This window comes from Pipistrellus hanaki, assembly GCF_964339955.1.
Source record: "Pipistrellus hanaki genome assembly, chromosome: 3".
In the NCBI taxonomy this organism is placed as follows: Eukaryota; Metazoa; Chordata; class Mammalia; order Chiroptera; family Vespertilionidae; genus Pipistrellus; species Pipistrellus hanaki.
In genome coordinates, this window is record NC_140505.1 from 37,600,823 (window position 1) to 37,622,004 (window position 21,182).

General features: G+C 39.5%; 1 protein-coding gene across 1 annotated transcript in view; it reads right to left on the minus strand.

The window, feature by feature from the left end:
• Window positions 1–16,302: 16,302 nt before the first annotated feature.
• Window positions 16,303–21,182, minus strand: part of RAP2A (RAP2A, member of RAS oncogene family) — a 28,744-nt gene continuing 23,864 nt past the window's right edge. The window contains exon 2 of the mRNA XM_084880303.1: window positions 16,303–20,103. Within this exon, the coding sequence (XP_084736429.1) occupies window positions 19,866–20,103 (238 nt within the window). The 3' untranslated portion in view covers window positions 16,303–19,865. The remainder of the gene's footprint in view (window positions 20,104–21,182) is intronic.

Consider the following 21,182-nt stretch of genomic DNA (forward strand, 5'->3'; position numbering starts at 1 on the left):
ATGCTAATTAGACCAGGCGTCCTTCTGGACAACCTTCTGGATGAAGCCATGGGGGGCAGGGGAAGGGCTGAGGCAGAGGCAGCGTGGAAGTGAGGACCAAGCCTCTTGCAAGAATTTTTTACATCAGGCCTCTAGTACCCAAATAATATAAATTTAAAAAACAACAACACATACACAAATACATATGGGCTTAATGGTCCTCAAACATTAACTGAATGTCATGCCCAAAGAGCCCAGGGACTCCATCTCTGTCTCTTGTTGAATGTCTAGTATCTTCCCACAGGACATCTTCAGTGTTACCATGTAGGATTTTAAATCCTCCTAGGCTAACTACTTTTCTGCCCCTATCTCCTTTTGTTTCTTCTTTTATTCCTGCACTTTCAGCCCCACCATTCCCCTTATTATGGGGGATCTGAAGAGGGTCCTTCTATAAAATAACTTTGGCCCCTAAACTCTAAGACAACTTTTGAGAGTTCTTTTCTTATTCACTTCATTTTTAAAAGTTTACTTACTTGCCGAAGCCAATTTGGCTCAGTGGATAGAGTGTAGGCCTGGGGACTGAAAGGCCCCGGGTTCGATTCTGGTCAAGGGGATGTGCCTTGTGAGGGGTGTGCAGGAGGCAGCTGATCGATGATTCTCTCTCATCGATGTTTCTAACTCTCTATCCCTCTCTGTAAAAAATCAATAAAATATATTTTTAAAAGTTCACTTACCAGCAACTGGTATTATCACTGGCCCTGAAATCTGAAAGTAATAAACATCTTCATCTTTTGATAATACTCTATGCAGAATATTTCAAAACCTGCCCTCTTGCTGAAAATCCACAAAATTATTCCATAAACATTAAGCATTAGGAAAAATAAATGAATGACAGGGATCACAGGACTAAACAGGACATGCAGTTCTGTGATGGATGGTCTGATTTGCTACATCATACTGTGCTCCACTAACGGGGATCCATGGGAATATCTGGAACAAACCTCTAGAGTTGTCTTTGTCTTAAGGACATTTGAAATCCTATAGTTTTGTTTTCCTCTTGACTTTGGCCGCCAGGGAACTCAGAATCAAGTGTGAAGAGCTCAGCTTTCAGAAATGCAGGATATTTGGCATGTGCTGTAAACAATAATGTTATCCCTGTTTTGGGGGTGGGTTTTTTTTTTTAATTTTAATTTGTCTATTTTATATTCCTTTTGCACCATTTCCTGGTCAATTTATGCAGTGTGCTTTCCTGCAAGCCCCCAAGAGATTGAAAGGAGAAATAAGTACTTTTTAAAATGACATTTCAATTCTCACTCTGAGTGTCTCTGGCTTTGCAAATTTCATGCCGTTTTCTCTGTCATGGGGTACATACCTGGGTTATACAAGCTCACAGAACACAACACCAACACATACTCTAGTTTAACGCAAACATAATTAAGCATCAAATTTTTCAGAAAAGTACCTCATGTAATGAATTCCCAATGTAAGCAAAAACGACTTTGGCATTTACTGTATTATTATTAACACTGTTATAGTCTGTGCTATTTTTTTCTTTTTCTGGCAGTTACATTAAAAAAACCTAACTAAAATTTTCTTGGAAGAAAACTTTCTCCTTCATGCCACAGTACATGAATCAGTCAGAATTGGTGCTACATTCATCCTGTTTTTATTATTTTTGTTTTAATTGGATCATGAAAACATGGTGAGTAACTAATAAGTCTTGGATGATACTTGGGTTGCATTTGATTTTTCCTCCTGTATCTGCTGTTAGTGTTGGCTTGGTCACAGCATGCAATTTACCAGACAGCAACAGTAGGTGTGTGTCACATAATTTTTCATTCACACCTGTTACAGTGTCTCGTATATAACAGATGTGTCACATTTGTTGAGTACATGATTGTGAGAATAAAGGATTGACTGGATAATGAATAAAACTAATCAGACTAAAGCTCAAGATGAGCTCTGGCAAGACTGTTTAAGGGGAAGGAATTCTACTGTGAGCGACTCTGAATCCAGGTTAGAAAATGCCTGTTCATGAGAGAATCCAATTCTGCCTTAATACTGGAGGTGCCAGTCTACAGCTGTAGGCTTCTAGAATTCCTGGGAATAGATGTTATTAAAAGCCAAATCCCCAATGAAGATCTCTGTTGAGATGGTCTGAAGGATTCCAGGCACTTTCATTTTATTCCATGTGTCAACTGTCCTTTCTTACTTTCTACAGATGGTAGGAAAGGAGGTGGGAAAAACAGTAATTACCAGGGAAAGGAAACAAAAAACTCAGCACCCAATCTATCTCGCATGTGCAGGACTGGCAACATAATTTGAGGAGCCCACTATATAAAGACAGAGTCTCTTGTTCATTACGAATAATTGTCATCTTTCCAAAAATCGGGACTTTTTTCAAATGCTGTGGGACGCGGGACAAATTGTTAAAAATCAGGACTGTCCCGCCAAAAGCGGGACGTCTGGTCACCTTAATTTCAAGTTTGTGACAACAGAGCGTTAAGCTAGCATGGGGTCCTCCTTAAGTGCAAGCTATTTGTGACTCTACAGGTGACACACTTTTACAACTAGCCTCGCACGTGTGTTCTTAATCTCTTGTTTCTGAGCAAAGACAGTGTAACACATCAGATACAAGCAGTTTTTCTTGTCACATGGTGTCATTCAATAGAATTTTCCTTGATGATGGAAATGGTCTGTCAATACATAGCCGCCGACTACCGACAGCTATTGAGCACTTAAAATGTGGGCAGTGTGACTTGAAATTTGAATAGTTGTACTGAAGAATTATATTTGAACTACATTTAATTTTAGGTAACATAAATTTAAATAGCTACACGTGCATATGGCTGCCATATTAAACACAGAAGGTAAATGAATCAACCAACCCATAGACATGAAAGAAAATAGTTCCCTATAGTATTTGGAACAATTTTATAACAATAAAACTTGTAGCATTTTGTAACGATGAACAGCAAACAATGCCTTCTATATTAACTGCTTTGAGCAACTGACAACAGCTAAGTTTGCATGTTATCCCAATGGAAGGTTGGAGCATCACTTCTAAACTCATAAATAGACCCAGAAGTTTCTTTAAGACACAGAAGTGTGAAACGTGGAGGAGATCCCTGCCTCCAAACCTTCCTAAGGATAGAGAGTTTCTATGGCAACGAAGAACCCATCCAAATGTAATTAAATGTGAGTGACTAGGGTACCGTGTATTGTTTAGTTCTAGGACATTTTACCTTTCATTATGTTTTTCTAAGCCACTGACGTGCTAATACGTCAGAGAACATTTTTCCAGGACTGAGGCAGACAAGTCATTGTACGAAGAAAGAGGACACCGTCATCTTAAAGCCACATTTGGAACGGAGCAGGTAGAATAGAACAAGAAGAAAAGATTCGTTCTTTTGTTACTTTTTGAAACCCATAGAGGGGTGATGAAAAGGCCAGCCACTATTTTAGGGTTTCCACTTTTAGCATCACATTTCCCCATCAAGGACGCCTGCCAGGAATCACCTGTTAAGCACTCTCCCTTGAGCCCCAAGAAGCACCCACCTGTTCCCTATCCAGTTTGGGTTCCAGAATCCGAGCCCATCCTGCACATGCATCTGGGCTTCTTGTGCCCGTCCCACCCAGCCCAAGGCCATAGCCCTGGGCAACTTTGGGAGGTCCTGACAGAGGAGTTCTGGCAGACACACAGCAAACATTAACCATCACTATCTCCTTGGTTTAAAGTCGATGACCAGAAATCAGTTTTCTTATATTGATATTGGGGGGGGGGGGGGGGGAGTTTTTCTTTAAAAAAAAAATTATACATTAGGGCATTAACTTATGAACAAAAAGATAGATACAGAGACAGTAAAGCATCAGACAGACTGTCAAATTACAGCGGGAAAGTTAGGGTGATGTGGGGGAGATAAGAGATCAACCGAAGGACTTGTATGCATGCATATAAGCATAACCAATGGATGCGAAATTCTGGGGGGTGAGGGCATGTATTGGAGTGGAGTGGGGGGGGGGCAATGGTAAGATATGTACACATATAATACCTTGATAAAAAAAAAAAAGAAAGTAAAAAATTATACATTAGGGGGTGAACATACAGATGATGTATTATAGAATTGTATACATGAAATCCATGTAATTATATTAACCGATTCACCCCAATAAATTCAATTAAAAAAAAAAAAATATATATATATATATATATATATATATATATATGGTGAATACCAGTGGTTTGAGTGATAAGAAGAGGTTTATATTTTGTTATGTTTTACTTGCAAATCACATGTCCCTGAATGGTGAATGTAAATGAAGGCAGTTGCTGAAGTGAGCTGATTTACTGCTAGAAAAAACAACCAGAGCCTGGCCGGCGTGGCTCAGTGGTTGAATGTTGACCTATGAACCAGGAGGTGACATTTCGCCTGGGTTTCAAGCTTGTTCCCCAGTAGGGGGCATGTAGGAGACAGCAGATGGATGATTCTTTCTCATCACTGATTGTTTCTCTCTCTCCCTTTCCCCTCATCTCTGAAATCAATAAAAACGTATTTTAAAAACAACAACAAAAAGAAAATCAGAGCAACTACCTATTCACATAAGAAATGTCCAAACCTGTGGAGAATTTTTATGAGTTTATTTGAGCCAAAACTGATGACAATTCCTGGGAAGCAAGATCTCAAATGCTGTGGAGAGTGACAGTTTTGCAGTGTTGTGCCTTTTAGCCCAGCCAGCTGTAGCTCAGTGTTTGAGCAGAACCCGGCTCTCATAGTTCACTTTGGTCAGCCATAGGGTAGCTAAGAATGAGAAGTTCAGCTCTCTGAGCCATGAGTAACATGAATATTATGTCTGCTCAAGAACAAGCCCTAACGTAACCCAGGGATTCTCTGCAGGAAGGAAGTGGAGGGCAATCTACAGGGGAAGAATGTTCCAAATCAGCGGAAAGACTACATTTTTCTGCAGAGATCCACAGGGAGATTGTGATGCAGTCCCTTCAGGGCAGGGTCCCTTTTCCTTCTTTTGAGACTTTCTACCTGCAATAAAAATGTGCCTGTGGAGCCACGTTGTACATGAGGAGGATGAGAAGGCAGAAAAATGTCGAGGCATTGTTCCCCTTTTTTCCCCTTAAAGATGCCTGTCAGGCCCTAGCTGGTTTGGTTCAGTGGATAGAGTGTTGGCCTGCGGACTGAAAGGCCCCAGGTTCGATTCCGGTCAAGGGCACATGCTTAGGTTGCGGGCTCAATCCCTAGTGGGCGGGGGGGGGGGGTGTGTGTGTGTGCAGGAGGCAGCCAATCAAGGATTCCTCATCATTGATGTTTTTCTCTTTCTCTCTATCCCGCTCCTTTCCTCTCTGAAATCAATAATAATAATAATATATAATAATAATAATAAAATGCCTGTTAGTTTCTTTAAATGTATAACAGTACCCCACTTCACCCCACTAGTTTTATCTGTCTACACAAACATGTTTATAGCATCCAAACCTATTTTTGTGGACTGTCCCACAATGTGGATTTGGGTGATTCTGGGGTGGGAGGTGGGGGGGAGGGGGGAGAGACAAATTTTCCCCTGCCCTCAAGGTTCATCTGGCCGGTCTAATAATCAAATGGACATGAGGCAGGTTAGCAAGAGAAAATAACAAAGTGAAATACATACATGTACATGTATAGAAACCCCACATACAGAGTCACAGACAGAAAGAGAGACTGAGGTATAGAAGATGCCCTGAGCTAGGGATGAGGTAAAGTGCCTTGAGGGCTTTCATGGGTTATTGCAGGATGATGGCCCTGCCCTATAGATAGGTCAAAGGAAGTTATATCTGATAATTCAAATTTTTCTAGGTAGTTAAAGTGAGGAGCAGAAGTTTATCTGGAGCCTGAGCTAACATTGCCTGTAATCTGCACAACACAAGGCATGTCTTAGGATGGGTCACTGTGAATCCCAACACTTCCCGGTGATTAGATTCAGGTTGGCTGTTCTGGGCCGGAATACCACATTGGTGACATGAGGTGCTTGTCATTGTGTCATAGCAGAGTTCTGTGAGAGATTCATATCACATTGCTGGTGGTGCTAAGTTGGATCAGTTGGTTCAGTTGGGGTCAGCTAGATTTTTCCACTGAAAAGCTACTTCTTACCCTTAACAATTAAGAAGTAATTATCCCAGGCCCTAACCGGTTTGGCTCAATGGATAGAGTGTTGGCCTGTGGACTGAAGGGTCCCAGGTTCGATTCCAGTCAAGGGCATGTACTTTGGATGCTTTGGTTGCGGCACATCCCCAGTAGGGGATGTGCAGGAGGCAGCTGATTGGTGTTTCTCTCTTATTGGTGTTTCTAACTCTCTCTCTCTCTCCCTTCTTCTCTGGAAAAAAAAAAAATCAATAAAATATATATATATTTTTTTAAAAAGAAGTAATTATTCCAGTTTTCTCATAACTTTTCTATCCAATAATCTTAGCAACCTTGCCTAAACTTAATTTTATATGGAGGATTGCAAAATGACGATTTCCTGATTCTATCACTCTTTCTATATTTGTTAACTATTATAGTATCCCTCTATAGCGATGTATACAAGTAAATATATAAAAATGAGTTATTCTTAATTTTAGTACTATTTAAAAATGTAGCTAAGGACTCTGGAATTCAGTTTTGTGACGTCCTTTTTTGTTGAACATCAGAATTTCATCTTAGATATATTTACTAAACTAGAGACCCATGAAACACCAATCCTGTGAAATAATCTGAGGAGAAAAGCATTCTGTAGCCAGATAATTTGGGGGCAGAATGCAACTACTGTTTTTTTTTTTTTTTTTTTTTTTGTGTGTGTGTGTGTGTGTGTGTGTGTTTTTACAAATAATAGTGTACATTAGGATACTGGAGACTCCAAAGGGGTTCTATAGTAAAGAACGCGCTTAATTTTGTTTAACCAGGGGTTTCTCAAACTCAGTTGATCATGGAATCCTTTTTGCTATTCAACACAGACTTAGTACTTGGTGACATACATTTAGGGAAACACTGGTCAAGAACCAAACTTGTCAAGTAAAAGTTTCAAATTCAAATCAATAATATGAAATAAAGACTAATTCATGATGATAGCGGTATCTCTATTTCTTCAAGAAACTTATATGATTAAATTAATTTTTTTATAATTATTTTTTATTTTTTATATAAGGTCAACTCATCATATTAGAGGTAAAAAAAAAAAATCCTAAATTTTCCTGGCCAGTGTGGCTTAGTTGGTTGGAGCATAGTCCCGTGCACTGAAAGGTCACCAGTTCAACTTCTGGTCAGGGCACATACCCAGGTTGTGGGTCCCATCCCCGGTTTGGGGTGAGCTCAGAGGCAACTGATCAATATTTCTTTCTCTCTCTCTCCCTTCCTCTCTTTCTAAAAAATCAATTAAACATATATTTTTTTTAAAAAAAAGAATAAGTGAAACTACCCAGCAAAGCTATCATTTAGAATTGAAGGTCAGGTAAAGAGCTTCACAGATAAGAAAAAGCTACAGTAGTTCTTCATCACCAAACCAGTATTATTTAAAATGTTGAAGGATATTCTTTAAGAAGAGGAAGAAGAAAAAAGTAAAGATAAAAAATTATGAACAACAAATACATATCTATCAATGAATAAAAAATCTAATGAACAGAATAAACTGTTGAATGTAATATAATAGAATCAGGGGCATGGAAATGGAACAAACTAACCATTCTCAGAGGGAAAGGGATGTAGTGGGGAGTGATGCAGGAAGAGATTAGACAAAGATCTTACATGCATGTATGTCCAAAGAACTGGACACAGACAGTAAAGTGGCGAGGGCCTGGGGTCGGGTGGGACCTGGGTGGAAGAGAGCTATGGGGGCGGGATTATTATCTGTAATAATCTCAACAATAAAGATTGAAAATAAAAATAAAAGAACAACCCTAGGTGAGGAAAGATTTCTTTAAAAGAATACAAAAGTAGCTAATCATGAAACAAAAGATTGGTACATTGACTTCATTAAAATTAAGGACTTTTATTTATGAAAAGACTCCAACAAGGTAAAAAAAAAAAAAAAAGGCAAGCTTCAGGCTGGGGTAGTATATTTACAAATGCAGATTAGAAAATATAAAGAAATCCTACTATCTATTTTATTTGGATGGGCCTAGAGAATATTGTGCTAAGGGAAATAAGCCAGACAGGAAAAAAAAAACACACCATATAATATCATTACTTATATAGGAATCTAAAGAACAAAATAAACTAACAAACAAAATACAAACATATGATACAGAGGAGACCAAACTGACAGAGGCCAAAGTGGGGGGTGTTGGAGGACAGGGTAACAAAAGGTGATGGGATTGGCAGTTACAAAATAGGCATGGCGGTGTAAGGCAAGGCATCAGCAATACAGTTAGCAGCAATGTAATAACTATATATGGTGCCAGCTGGGCACTTGAATTATCAGAGAGAGCACTTTGTAACCTATGTGAATGTAAACTATGTGAATGTCTCCTATCTGCTATGCCATACACCTGTAACTAATACAAAGTAGTGTTGAAAGCAAACTGCAAAATAAAATTGAAAAATAAAATTGAAAAGAAAGGATTCCTACCAATATACAAGGAAAAGACAATCCATTTAAACAATGGGCAAAAGACATGTTCTTCACAAAAGAAGATAACCAATGGCCAACAAGCCTATGAGTACTACTGACCTTAGAGAAATACAGAGGAAATCCACAATGACATACCACTACACACCCACCAGGTTGACTAAAATACAAAACACTGACAGCATTAGGTACGGTGTGGGTGTGTGGTAGACACTGCCTGGAGCTCCTTTCAAGGAAGTGATTGTTGCCCCCGCTGCAAAGAGTGCTGACAGCCTCCATCTCCATCCTTCAGAGACTGCCTGGCTGCATCTTATTCAAGGTCACAGTGACAGATGGCACAACGCGGAACAATTCTGAGAGGCCGTTCTAAGGCCTCACCCCAATCCTAGGCTGTTGGCCTGCATTGCAACTCTACTTCCTCTGTCCAATCTTACTTCCTACTACTCCCTTCCACAGGAGTTGATCCCAAGGGCACACCGTCATAAACATCCTGCACACTGAGCTTTGACCCTGCTCCCTACAGAATCCGTCCTGGGACATGGTGCAATGAGTTCTCACACATTGCTTGGTATTGTGTAAACTGGTTTCAACCACCTGAGAACATTACCCATTGTGACTTAGCAATTCCCTTCGTAGCTATTTACCTAGAAGAAACGAGCATTGTGCCTGCCCATTAAAAGTCATCTGCAAGCATGTTCACAGCTTTATTCATAATAGACCCAAACTGGAAACAGCCCAAATACTCATCAGTTGTAGGCTGTATCAATAAATGTATGTTTTTACACAGAAATACTATACAGCAATAAGAAAAATCAAACTACTGTTATAGGTAATAGCATGTGTAATCTCACAGACATTATGCTGAACAAAATAATCTAGACACAAAAGAGTACAGGCTGTGATTTGATTGATATGAAGCTCAAGAACTGGCGAAACTAACCCTTGGTGATAGAAGTGAGAACAGTGTTTACTTCTGGGGTGTGGCTATAGACTGAAAAGGATCACAAAGGAGTCTTCTGGGTGACAGAAAAGTTCTCTCTCTTGATGTGGTTGGTGGTTTGGGCATCTTACTTACAGGAAGCAACCGATTAATGTTTCTCTCTCTTTACCAGATCCTCTTTCTCTAAAATCAATTTAAAAAATATATCCTTAGGTGAGGATTAAAAAATAACAAAAAACAAACCTCAAAGGTAAACTCTTTATTAACCCACTAGAGGCCCGGTGCATGATTCTTGCACTGAGAGGGGGGGGGGAGGGGTCCCTTAGCCCAGCCTGTGCCCTCTCACAGTCTGAGACCCCTTGGGGGATGTCCACCTGCCAGCTTAAGCCCGTTTCCCCTGGGGATCTGGCCTAAGCCGGCAGTCAGACATCCCTTTTACAGTCTGGGGCCTTCGCAGTCCTTGCTCCTTACCACCTACCTGCAGCAGAGGTGGGAGAGGGTCTTGCCACTGTTGCTGTGGTCGTCAGCATGAATCAGGCTTCTGACTGAGTGGCACTCTCCCTGTGGGAGTGCACTGACCACCTGGGGGCAGCTCCTGCACTGAGCATCTGCCCCCTGGTGGTCAGTGCCTGTCATAGCAACCAGTTGATTTGCATATCCTTTTATTATATAGGACTAGAGGACCCATGCACAAAGATTTGTGCAAGAATGGTCCTTCCTTCCCCTGGCTGCCAGCACTGCCTTCACTCCAGCTTGGAGCAGCCTTTCTGCCTTCCCACCTTCCCATGCTCCCAGAGGCCTGGAGCAGCTAGGGGTGTGGAATGCCTGTGTTGTTGCCATGGTGACAACACAGGTGTCCTGCCCTGCCACACCAGCCCCCACCCCCCTCCCGGACGGGACCGCTGCTCAGTGCCTGAATATGCAAATTAACTTTCCATAGTTGTTGGGTTAATTTGCATAATCACTCCTGATTGGCTGAGGCAAAGATATGGTCAATTTGCATCTTTCTCTTTTATTAGTGTAGATTGCAGATAAACTGATTTATAGACTAAATTTGGTTAAGGTGATACAGTGACCTATGGTCACATTTCAGAGATAGTGGGGTTACTAGTCCTGACTAGCTCATTGACTGGCTCCGTGCAGCAGAAAGAAGCTCTGGTTGGGGAGGAGAGGAACATTCCAGGTTTCATGCTCCTCGAAACAGCTCCTCCCATCTGGGTATCTACCACCAGGTCTTATCAGTTGCCTCTTTATTACAAAGGCTCTCTGGGAGAAAAATCTCTCTAGGAAGAAAGATAATCTCATTTCATTGGCCTGTTAAAATAATCCATAAACCAAATCAGTTAATGGGCAACCAGGTCTGCTTCTCATTCTAGGTTCCTTGGCAACTGAGTGTGCAAGAGTACAGTCAATGCAGTAGTATTCTTCACTGCAGTTCTACAGTGAAATCTCCAGCAAGCAATTGCTGTCCCCTCATTCTGGTGTCTGTGTGTGTCGTGTGTGTGTGTGTGTGTGTGTGTGTGTGTGTGTGTGTGAATGTGGGTACACAGGAGCTTATATCTCTCTTACGGATGACATGCAGATGATCAAGGGTAAGATTCAGGGATTTCTTGATGTCAGTGCTTTCTTTCTTTTTCTTTCTCTTTTTTAATATATTTTATTAATTTTTTTACAGAGAGGAAGAGAGGGATAAAGAGTTAGAAACATCAATGAGGGAGAATCATTGATCAGCTGCCTCCTAAACACCCCCTACTGGGGATGTGCCCGCAACCAAGGTACATGTCCTTGACCGGAATCGAACCCAGGACCTTTCAGTCCACATGCTGATGCTCTATCCACTGAGCCAAACTGGTTCCGCCAGACAGTGCTTTCTTAATGGTATCCTATCATCATTTCCTGACATTGGCCAAGGTCAAGGACACTGTTGAGTCACAATGCAATGGGATGGGTACACAGTGTGGGGAGTAGGTCCAGGCTGCTATCTCCTAAGAAAAAACACTGTTGTGAATTGGCCTAAGATTAGACATATATCTTCTTTTTTCTTAAAAAAAATATATCTTCATTGATTTCAGAGAGGAAGGGAGAGGGAGAGAGAGACAGAAACATCAATGATGAGACAGAACCATTGCTCAGCTGCATCCTGAATGATTGAGGATTGAACCGGCAATCTGGGTATATGCCCTGATTGGGCATCAAACCGTGACCATCTGGTTCAGAGGTCAATGCTCAACCACTGAGCTATGGTGGCCGGACCCATTAGACATAAAGACCAGCCACTATAGGCTTTAAGGAGAAAACAGCCATTGTTTAGACGTGACTTTTTTCTTTCTTTCTTCCTCTTCTTACCTTTTTCAAGAAAGTAAGCTCTGAGGGCAAAGGTTCAGTATGAGTCTGAGGAAAGTGGACAGAGGCCACAGTGTGCTCACCATCTTTCTCTATCCTTCACTCTCCTCACTAGAGTCTCAGCTTCACAAGTGACACAGGCCCGAGACCCGGACAGGGTCTCCACAGCCCGTTTTGGAAGGCAAATATCTACAGCAACATTTCCCAAGTTTTGCTCCAGAGCACACTACTATGTATTGTATTACATGAAGATAGTGTCCCAGGGTCAGGTTAGTTTCAGAAACATCAGATTTTTCCAGGCCTTTTCCAAGAAGTGAGGTATATTATTTGACTTGTCGAATAATGTCCTGCAAAGCATCTCATGGAATAAGACCTCTTCAGAACACACTTGGGAGAAAAGTTACCCAAAGAAATAAAGAATGTCCACGTGCTAGAATGTTCCATGGTAGATCTCCATCCAGAACCAGACTCACAGACTGTAGGTCATGGCTTTCTCACTTTCTTACCATGGAGACATGGCTGAGGGCTAAATAAATGAAGTCCCAGTTACTTGGGTTCACACTTTTTTTATTAGCTGTCTGACTCAGATTTTGTGATTCTTTTCACAGAAATTCTGTCCTTCCACTAAGAGTATATAATTTCTTGGCTTTCATAGTGTTCTCACTTAAAAAATGATTTATTTTTTTTTCAATTTATTTCAATTGCTCTAAGTATATGTGAATCACCGTTCATTTTGTAGGAGCAGCCTAGAAAGTGCTTTCCAATTTGACATTTTTAACTAAAAATCTCACTAAAATATAAAAATGTTGCCCTTAGCTGGTTTGGCTCAGTGGATAGAGCATTGGTCCTTGGACTAAAGGGTCCTGGGTTTGATTCCTGGTCAAGGGCACATACCTGGGTTGCAGGCTCGATCCCGTACCCTAGTGGGAGGTGCATGCGGGAGGCAACCAATAGATGTTTCTCTCTCCTCCTCCTCCTCCTCCTCTTCCTCCTCCTCCTCCTCTACCTCCTCCCTTCCACTCTCTAAAAATTAATGGTAAAATATTCTCAGGTGAGAATTAGCAAACAAATAATTTTTTTTTAAAAAAGTCTAATTTTTAACTGCAGGCATGGGCCCAGGATTTATTCTTCATTGTAGTATCTGATATATAAATCCCTCTGACCCCCTCAGCTTTGCTACTGTCCCCAAATTAGCTCAGTGCCTGGCTGTCCACTCTCCAGGAGCTGGCCCCTTACAGATCCCATTGTTAGCCTGACCACTTCCTTAGGAAGTAGACACATCCTATAACAGCGGAGCCCTGGAGCTCTGTTGCATTGCCATCCACCCCCCCCCCCCCCCCCACACACACACACACCAGCATCCAGATGCCTCAAATTCTCAAAATGGAAGAGCTCATGCTAGTCCTGCTGGCTGATGAGAGAACTGAGCCAGCAGCAGCCTCTGTGGGCTGTGCCCAGGACTCTGGCTTGGCCTGCGTTACTGGAGTACTGGTAGGCAGAAGTAGAAAAGGTACAAATGAATGATTTCTTGCCAGTAGGGCTAATTTGTGTCTACTTGAGGTAAAGGGAAAAGCAAGGAGACAAGACTAGTGCTATATACTAGTATAGACTGAATGGCTGAATCCCCTCAAAATTCATACTGTGACACCTAACCCCCAGTGTGATGGTATTGGGAAGTCACTAGGCATGAGGGTGGGGCCCCCACATGGGTCTAGTGTCATCATTAAAGATACCTCAGAGAGCTGCCTTCTCTCTTCCTCCAAACGAGGTTACAGTGAGAAGTCAGTCTGCAACCTGGAGATGGATCCTAACCAGACACCAGATCTTTGTCACTTAAAAAAAAATGTATTTTTATTTATTTCAGAGAGGAAGGGAAAGGGAGAGAGATAGCAACATCAATGATGAGAGAATCATTGATCTGCTGCCTCCTGCACACTTCCCACTGGGGATCGAGCCCACAACTAAGGCATGAGCCCTGACCTGGAATTGAACTGTGCCCTCCTGCTTCTTGGTGGATGCTCAAGCACCAAGCCACACCAGCAGGGCCAGATATGTCAGTCTCAATCATAGTCTTCCCAGCTTCCAGAAGTGTGAGAAATAAATGTTTGTTGTATAAGCTACCCAATCCATGGTATTTTGTTATAGCAGTCAAAACTAAGCTGTATATCAGGGATTATGTATTTCCTATTTGTGTATTGCTGCATCATGTTAAACGGAGGTGTAACTCTCAATGAATAAGAGCTGAATGAGCCTGGGTTAATTCACTAAAACAAGTAACAGTGAGGAAAAGATGATTTAAAGTTAGAAGCTTGGGTCTGCACCTTAACTCTGCAACTTTATTAGTCAAATGACCTTGGATGATTTGTTTTATCGCCAGTTTCTCATGAGTAGCATGGAATTATTCATCCTTCTACCTATGTCTGTGTGTATCTATTGTACATAGAAATATATTTGGAATGATTTACAAATGTTAATGTTTTGTTTTTTTTCACTAATATATGATTTTTTAAAGATAAAAATCTGTTATAGCCCACATACTGTCATTGTAAAATTGTAATCATATGATAAAGCAATGAAATATGATACCTTTAGAGTGTTTTTTGTTTTTGTTAATCCTCACCTGAGGATATTTTTCCCATTGATTTTGAGAAAGTAGAAGGGAGGGGGAGAGACAGAGAGAAACATCAATGAGAGAGACACATCAATTGGTTGCTTCCGGCACCCTCACCAATGATCAAGCCTGAAACCAAGGTAGAAGCCCTTGATTGGAATCGAACCCGGGACCCTTCAGTCTGAAGGCCTGATCCAAACTGGCTGGGGCTGATACTTTTGAGTTTTTGAAATGGGAGCTTATAAAAAATTCCCCTAAACCAAATATCATTTCTTTAGCTTCCGTTTTTCCTAATTTGTGTGTACTTAAAAAGGTGTTTGTATTTAATCTTTTAAGCAGATAATCTTCTCCCTTCTCCACTAGTAAGTCTTGGAGGAATTCTTAGACACTAACATGAAGAGCAGTTCTAAGAAAATATCACAAGAAATAACACATCACCTTACACCTGGAAGAGAGGATCTTTAAGAACCTAATACCATAAAAGATTTAAAACTAACAAACACCAGAAAAACAAAACCAAACCCATTTAACCAATGAAGTGCCACTACGTCTTATTAGTACTTATATGGAAACAGGGATATTTGAAATTAAGAAAGGTCCCAGAGGTCAGATGGGCTCCAAATCGGGTGGCACCTTATTTCGTCAGCTGCTTGTATGTCCACTCATGGACCTCTAACAACCAATAAACTGTGTAACTTGGGAGAATTTCAAAATACTATTTTATTTTTTATTTTTTTTGTCACAAAGAAATTCTTCCGCCGAAACCGGTTTGGCTCAATGGATAGAGCATCGGCCTGTAGACTCAAGGGTCTTGGGTTTAATTCAGTTCAAGGGCATGTACCTTGGTTGCAGGTACATCCCCAGTGGGGGGTGCAGGAGGCAGCTGATCCATGTTCCTCTCATCGATGTTTCTAACTTTCTATCCCTCTGTAAAAAATTAATAAAATGTTTTTTAAAAAAATAAATTATTCCAATTGAAAGAATTTGATTAATTTAAATACTTGACAAATTCTTCAAATGAGAATATAAAAGCTAACCAGCAGATATCTATCTACGGTGCTAAAACATGGGCAACATTTTCCTTTAAATATTTGAGGTTCTGTGGACAGTACCTCTGTTATCTTCATTCAAATAATTCTTATATCCTAAAACAATAGAGCTTCTACTCTGGTGGAATGTTGCCAGGGGATTTCAACAGAGATTGAAGGCAACATAACCAAAAGGCGTAGTTTAAATTGGCTTGGGAATGAATGGGCTCCTTATCAGAGCAGCTGAAGCTGTATATAATTAACAGCATCTGTCAACATTCACTGGGAGGGCCCGTGTAGAACAGGCAGGTCCCCAGCTCTGCAGGGCAGCTACTCCAGCTTCTGGCACCTCAAGCTCCTCAAGACTAGAAAGATAGCTCCAATCCATCACTGGAAGGACACTGATAGTTTTGGTGACACTTGCAGGACCATAAAGCAACCGCTAATTAATGTTACCTAGAACAATTGTTAAGATTAGCTTTGAGACTTCAAGTTAGCCAGATAGCATTATTTTGTGTTGAATAATCTTGTGGGCAGAAAATGAAAATAAAATATGTATAAAACTATTTAGGAGATAAGTTTACTTGTATTTGTGATTACTAATTTTGAAATCTTGTTATTTTTTTATAAAGGGTATGAAAATTATATCCTAACCTCCCTTTTAATATGATGAATTCTCAATTTTATTCAGCTTGAATATCTCTGTATGAAAAGTATTAATTTCATTTGGTAGCAATTTCTAGTTGTTTTTGTATGTGGCAAATACATATCAATCATGAACTTGTACAAAACCAAATAAAATCCAGAGAAAATTTCATTAAATAAATTTATTTGTTAAAATAATTTAACTCCAAATACAACTGTTGAATTTGCATTGAGTTGTAACTACAATTTGTGTTTTAATTGAAATGTCAAGGTTTAACAACTGACATTGTTACAAAACAATAAACTGTTGTTAAATTTTAAATGGTCAGTTGTATTAGAGCTCAACAATTAACTGTGAACTATATTTATCTCTGGGAAACCCCAAAATAATAATGTTAAGTCTGTTTCCAAAATCCACTGCAGTCATTCTTGAAACCCTGATCAAGATTTAATAGATGCACAATGACACGTTAATTAAAAAAAGAAAAGACCCCCTATAGTCTTTAAGATTTGATTGGCTAAGGAGACATTTAAAGCTTACCCAGTGCTAACACAGGACTACTGAGAAGAATAAAAAACTAAAAAACAAAACAAACAAAAACCAACAGCAATAAACAAAATAAGCACTTTTATATTGACATATAAACCGACAACATTCCCACTGGACAACTCTTAAAAACAAATAGCAGACATCCTTAGGCAATATTTTTTTTTTTATATAGAAAAGCAAATATCAGTAGTTTTACCACAGAAAAGTGATGGCAACTGTAGTAATTAGAGTCACGCTCGGTCCTAATTCTACAAACCAAAGGAGAAAATCTTCAAAGCACCTTTCAATTGTGTAAGGAAGATTTGATGTAATACTTTTGATCAGATGCTGGCTTGTTTTGTGTAAGTTGAACAAAATGAAAAGCATCAGTTACCGTCACTATCACAGCTTAAAGGAACAAAAAAAAAGCTGCAACATAAAACAACAGAAAAAATTTAACAAATGTTGCCTTTGTATAAAAGTAAAACAAGACAAAACAAAACCAACAAAACTTATAATAACTAAAAAAAGAAAAAAAAAAAGTGGGTCTTTGGATCAAACCATAATATTTTTAAGGCATGTTAGAAAAACTCCCTCTTAGTATCTAGTTGCTAGTCTGATCAGGGCATAAAATATTAGTGACACAAGGTCACCAACTTTTCTCTGTAGCCACTATTATTTCATGTGCCAACAAATTTAAAACTCCTGTTCTTAAGCTTTTTATTAATATCTCAACAAACACATTCATTCCAGCTGGAATGCCAACAGTAATAGCACACGAGGGTTTCCACCTTTCTGGATATCGCTGCTGACGTTCTGTCACCAGGTACAGAGGAAACACTGTGATCAGGCAGCCAAGCCAGTTACTATTAACATCTTTACAATGAAAGCCCACCTTACTGACATGAACACTTCTAACTAAATCCCCAATTTTAAAATAATTTTTTCACCTTACATTTTGCCATACCTTTCATATTATTAAACTTATTTTTCTTATCTGTGTAGCAATCTTACTAGGTAAAAATGTAGAATCTTTATAGATGTTTCTAATATGGAATCTTAGTTGTCATAAATTGCCGTTAAATGTGGAATTCTATCATTCTGAGAAGTTAGAGGCTTCAGAACTCAACCAATTCACTAACAAATATTTATATTTCAGTAGAGAAATTACACTTCTTAAACCTTTGATTTCTTTACAGGTTGAGTCAAATCAACTTTTTTGCACAATGAAATTTGCTTCAATGAAGTTAGTTAGCACTTTTTGTCCTATAAACAAGGTGCTTCATAATGGGGGGTTCCTAAAAAAATCTATATTGAAGAATGGGAACATTCATAATTCAAAGACTTAACAACCCTGGCCTGGTTTTACCCACACACTTGTTTTTTTTGTCTATAAGAAGTTACTATCCGCCTTTTTTCTATCCTTTAAGCTTAATGCCAGTTTACTAAACACTGGGGCCTACCAATAATTTCAATGATGTTTAATAACACGAAAATAATTTAAAAGAAAAAGATGTTTTTGATACATTATATTCTGCAGCACGTATTCTCAGTATAGGCAATCATCTCTGACTTGTGCCAAATTCTTAGGAACGATAAACACACATGCACACACAACATACACTATTCTCTCAGTTACACACGTAAGACCAGAGGTTACTCGCACAAGAGTGTGAAACAACAAAATGTGGGGAGGTATGTAGGCCACAGGCTCAGCGATATTGCAGCTCCGAAGGCCAAATTTACCTTGCGAATCAGCTTAAGGTATTCTCTTCAGCATTTATAACTCTGAGGTTAGGTAAAAACCCTTCCTATGCTTGACTGTATAGGTTCTTCCTGTGCCATTAGTCATGCAAACGATAAATACTTCACGGCTATGCAAAGCAGAAATGTTGAAGCTTGAGCACCTTTTCAAAACAAAATATTCTCTAGCTTTATTTGCCATTTCAGTAATCAGGGCAAAATTGTTATAGGAAAATTTTTAAATAATTCTCCAGGAAAATTAAAGATAAAAGATTTTTTTTTTTTTTTTTTTGTCTCTTACCTTCCATTTTATAATTTATGTTCTACTCTTAAGCCCAAATTATTTCACGTGGTTATTCAATCTTTTTAAATGCCTGCAATAAAGCTCTGCTACAAGCCGACTTGATTTGGAAAGCAGTTTAACCAAGAATCACACCACAACCATAGCCCTTAAAGGCAAGAAGGAATTTGCTGCTTTAACAAACATAAAAATGCAAAATACTTGTACTGTCCTGTGAGGTTTCTGCAAACGGGAACATGTGGATGCAACATGGCTTCATTTTCCTTACATGATGGTACTAGTTCAGCTACTACTAGAACGCTTCTGGTTAGTAAGGCTGCGCAGTCTCTTTGCATCACAGTTGTTTCCTTCTTGTTCAAAAATGTAATAAAAACCATTATCTGCTTGATTACCAGAGGGTGGGTTTGGGGTTTTAATTCAGATCAAACCCTTGTGAGAGCCTCCATTTTCTGTGGCAAAGCAGGTGACTTTACACTTCTGAAGTGAGATTGAATGTTTTCAAAACCTGTTTTGACTTTTGCTCTAGCAAGGACTGATGCATGAGTTAGTTCTGTGTCACAAATTAGGATAACATCTACAATTAAGCATCAATTTTGAAAAACAGAAATGTGTCAGTTGAGCAAAGAATCTCTCCCTGTAATGCTGTTGGCAGGTCGGCTGTTATCTTACTTGACAGAATACATTGATTAGAAGCACTATCTCAATTCCTGAAATTCAGTACTCTTGTAGGAAAATATTTCTCCTTTACTTATTTTTTTTTTTTTTTACAGAAGATAAAATATTTTAATTGTAGTGGTCATAGGAATTCTTCCGGTTTCTCTCTCATGATTACTTTTAATTTATACAATAGTTGCTTCGGTCAACTCAGCGACAATGCCATCATTGCTTTCAACGGAGATCACCCTGTAGATCGATTGGCTAGGCCTCAAAGTTGCAGGTGCGTATAGGAGACTGAGGACAATGGTGAAAACTGTAGGTACTGTACCCAAATGTTACTCAGAGATATCAATGGACAATCTCTGCTGAATTCTGAGTGAGGGCTGCTATTTCACCACAGATTCACACCACACATCCTGCAAACTCTGCCGTCGGGCAGACGAGGCTTGTATCGCCCATGATACTGGGCGAAGCCTGCCCAGGATAGGCATTTCTGAATGCTATTGTATGTTACATGCAGAACAGCACGGGTCATCTTTGTCAGGTTGCGCAGCATAGTTCATTTGCCTCACAATTTCTGCGAAGAGTTCGTCCACCATTGTTTTGCTCTTAGCAGAAGTCTCCATAAAGGGGCAGCCCCACTCTTCAGCAAGGGCTCTGCCTTCACCGGATGACACTTCTCTCTCACTTTCCAGGTCCACCTTGTTCCCAACCAAGATGACTGGCACTTTCTCATACCTAGGAGAGAATAAACAAAACACACATATACTGTAAAAGTTAGCACAAACTTCGGGTAAAATATATTTTCTCTATATTCTACTACAAATATTCTCTTTTGTTACATGAACAATTATTTGCCCACTGGCTTGACAGATATCTACCTCAGGGTATTCAACAGAGGCTCCCACAGTGAATCATATACAGTTTTTTTTAAAATGATGTCTTTTAATTAATTACACACCCTTTAAAATCAATTTACCTTTCTAGATATACCTGGCAAATTATTCTCAGAAGAAATCTTCTTAGATGGATTAATTTAAACTTTTTTTCATTATAAGAGATGCTTTCTCAATATTTTTTAACATTTCAGTTGATGAGGTAATATACTTGAGTAAACAATTTATAATTGTCAGCATTTTACTATTCTCCATAATATACAAAATTGATCATGTTCTACTAGTTCCAAAATAAGAAAAAATCTCGTAGAAATCAATAGAATGAAAAACATTCAATAGAAGCTACACTCTATCCCTTTATAAAACTACTAGAGGCCCGATGTACGAAATTCGTGCAAGGGGGTTGGCCCTCGAAGCCTGGCTTCCTCCAAAAGGTCGTCCAGACAGTTGTTCCGCTGTTTGGCTGTCCAGTCAAATTAGCAATATTATGCTTTTATTATTATAGACTAGAGACCCGGTGCACGAAATTCAGGGGCTCGGCCCTCACAGCCCCAGCTTTGTCCGGAAGGTCGTTCAGCTGTCCATTCTAATTAGCATATTATGCTTTTATTATTATGTAGTTTAGCCAGTTGAAAGATAATTAGCATTCTTTTCAGCCTGACAAGGATTAAGCATTTCAATTTGATGTTATCTCTTCTTTTCCTTCCTAACTAGAAAGGTGTGCTAGAAATTGAATGTGTGTGTGTGTGTGCCTCCCCGACCCCATTCATATTCTGAAATCTAATATCCAATGTAATGGTATTTAGGAGGTCAGGCTGTTGGGAGGTCATTAGGTCATGAGGGTAAAGCCCTCATGAGTGGGATTAGTGCCCTTATATATTAATAAGAGACTCCCTTGCCCCTACAGCCAAGTGAGGACAC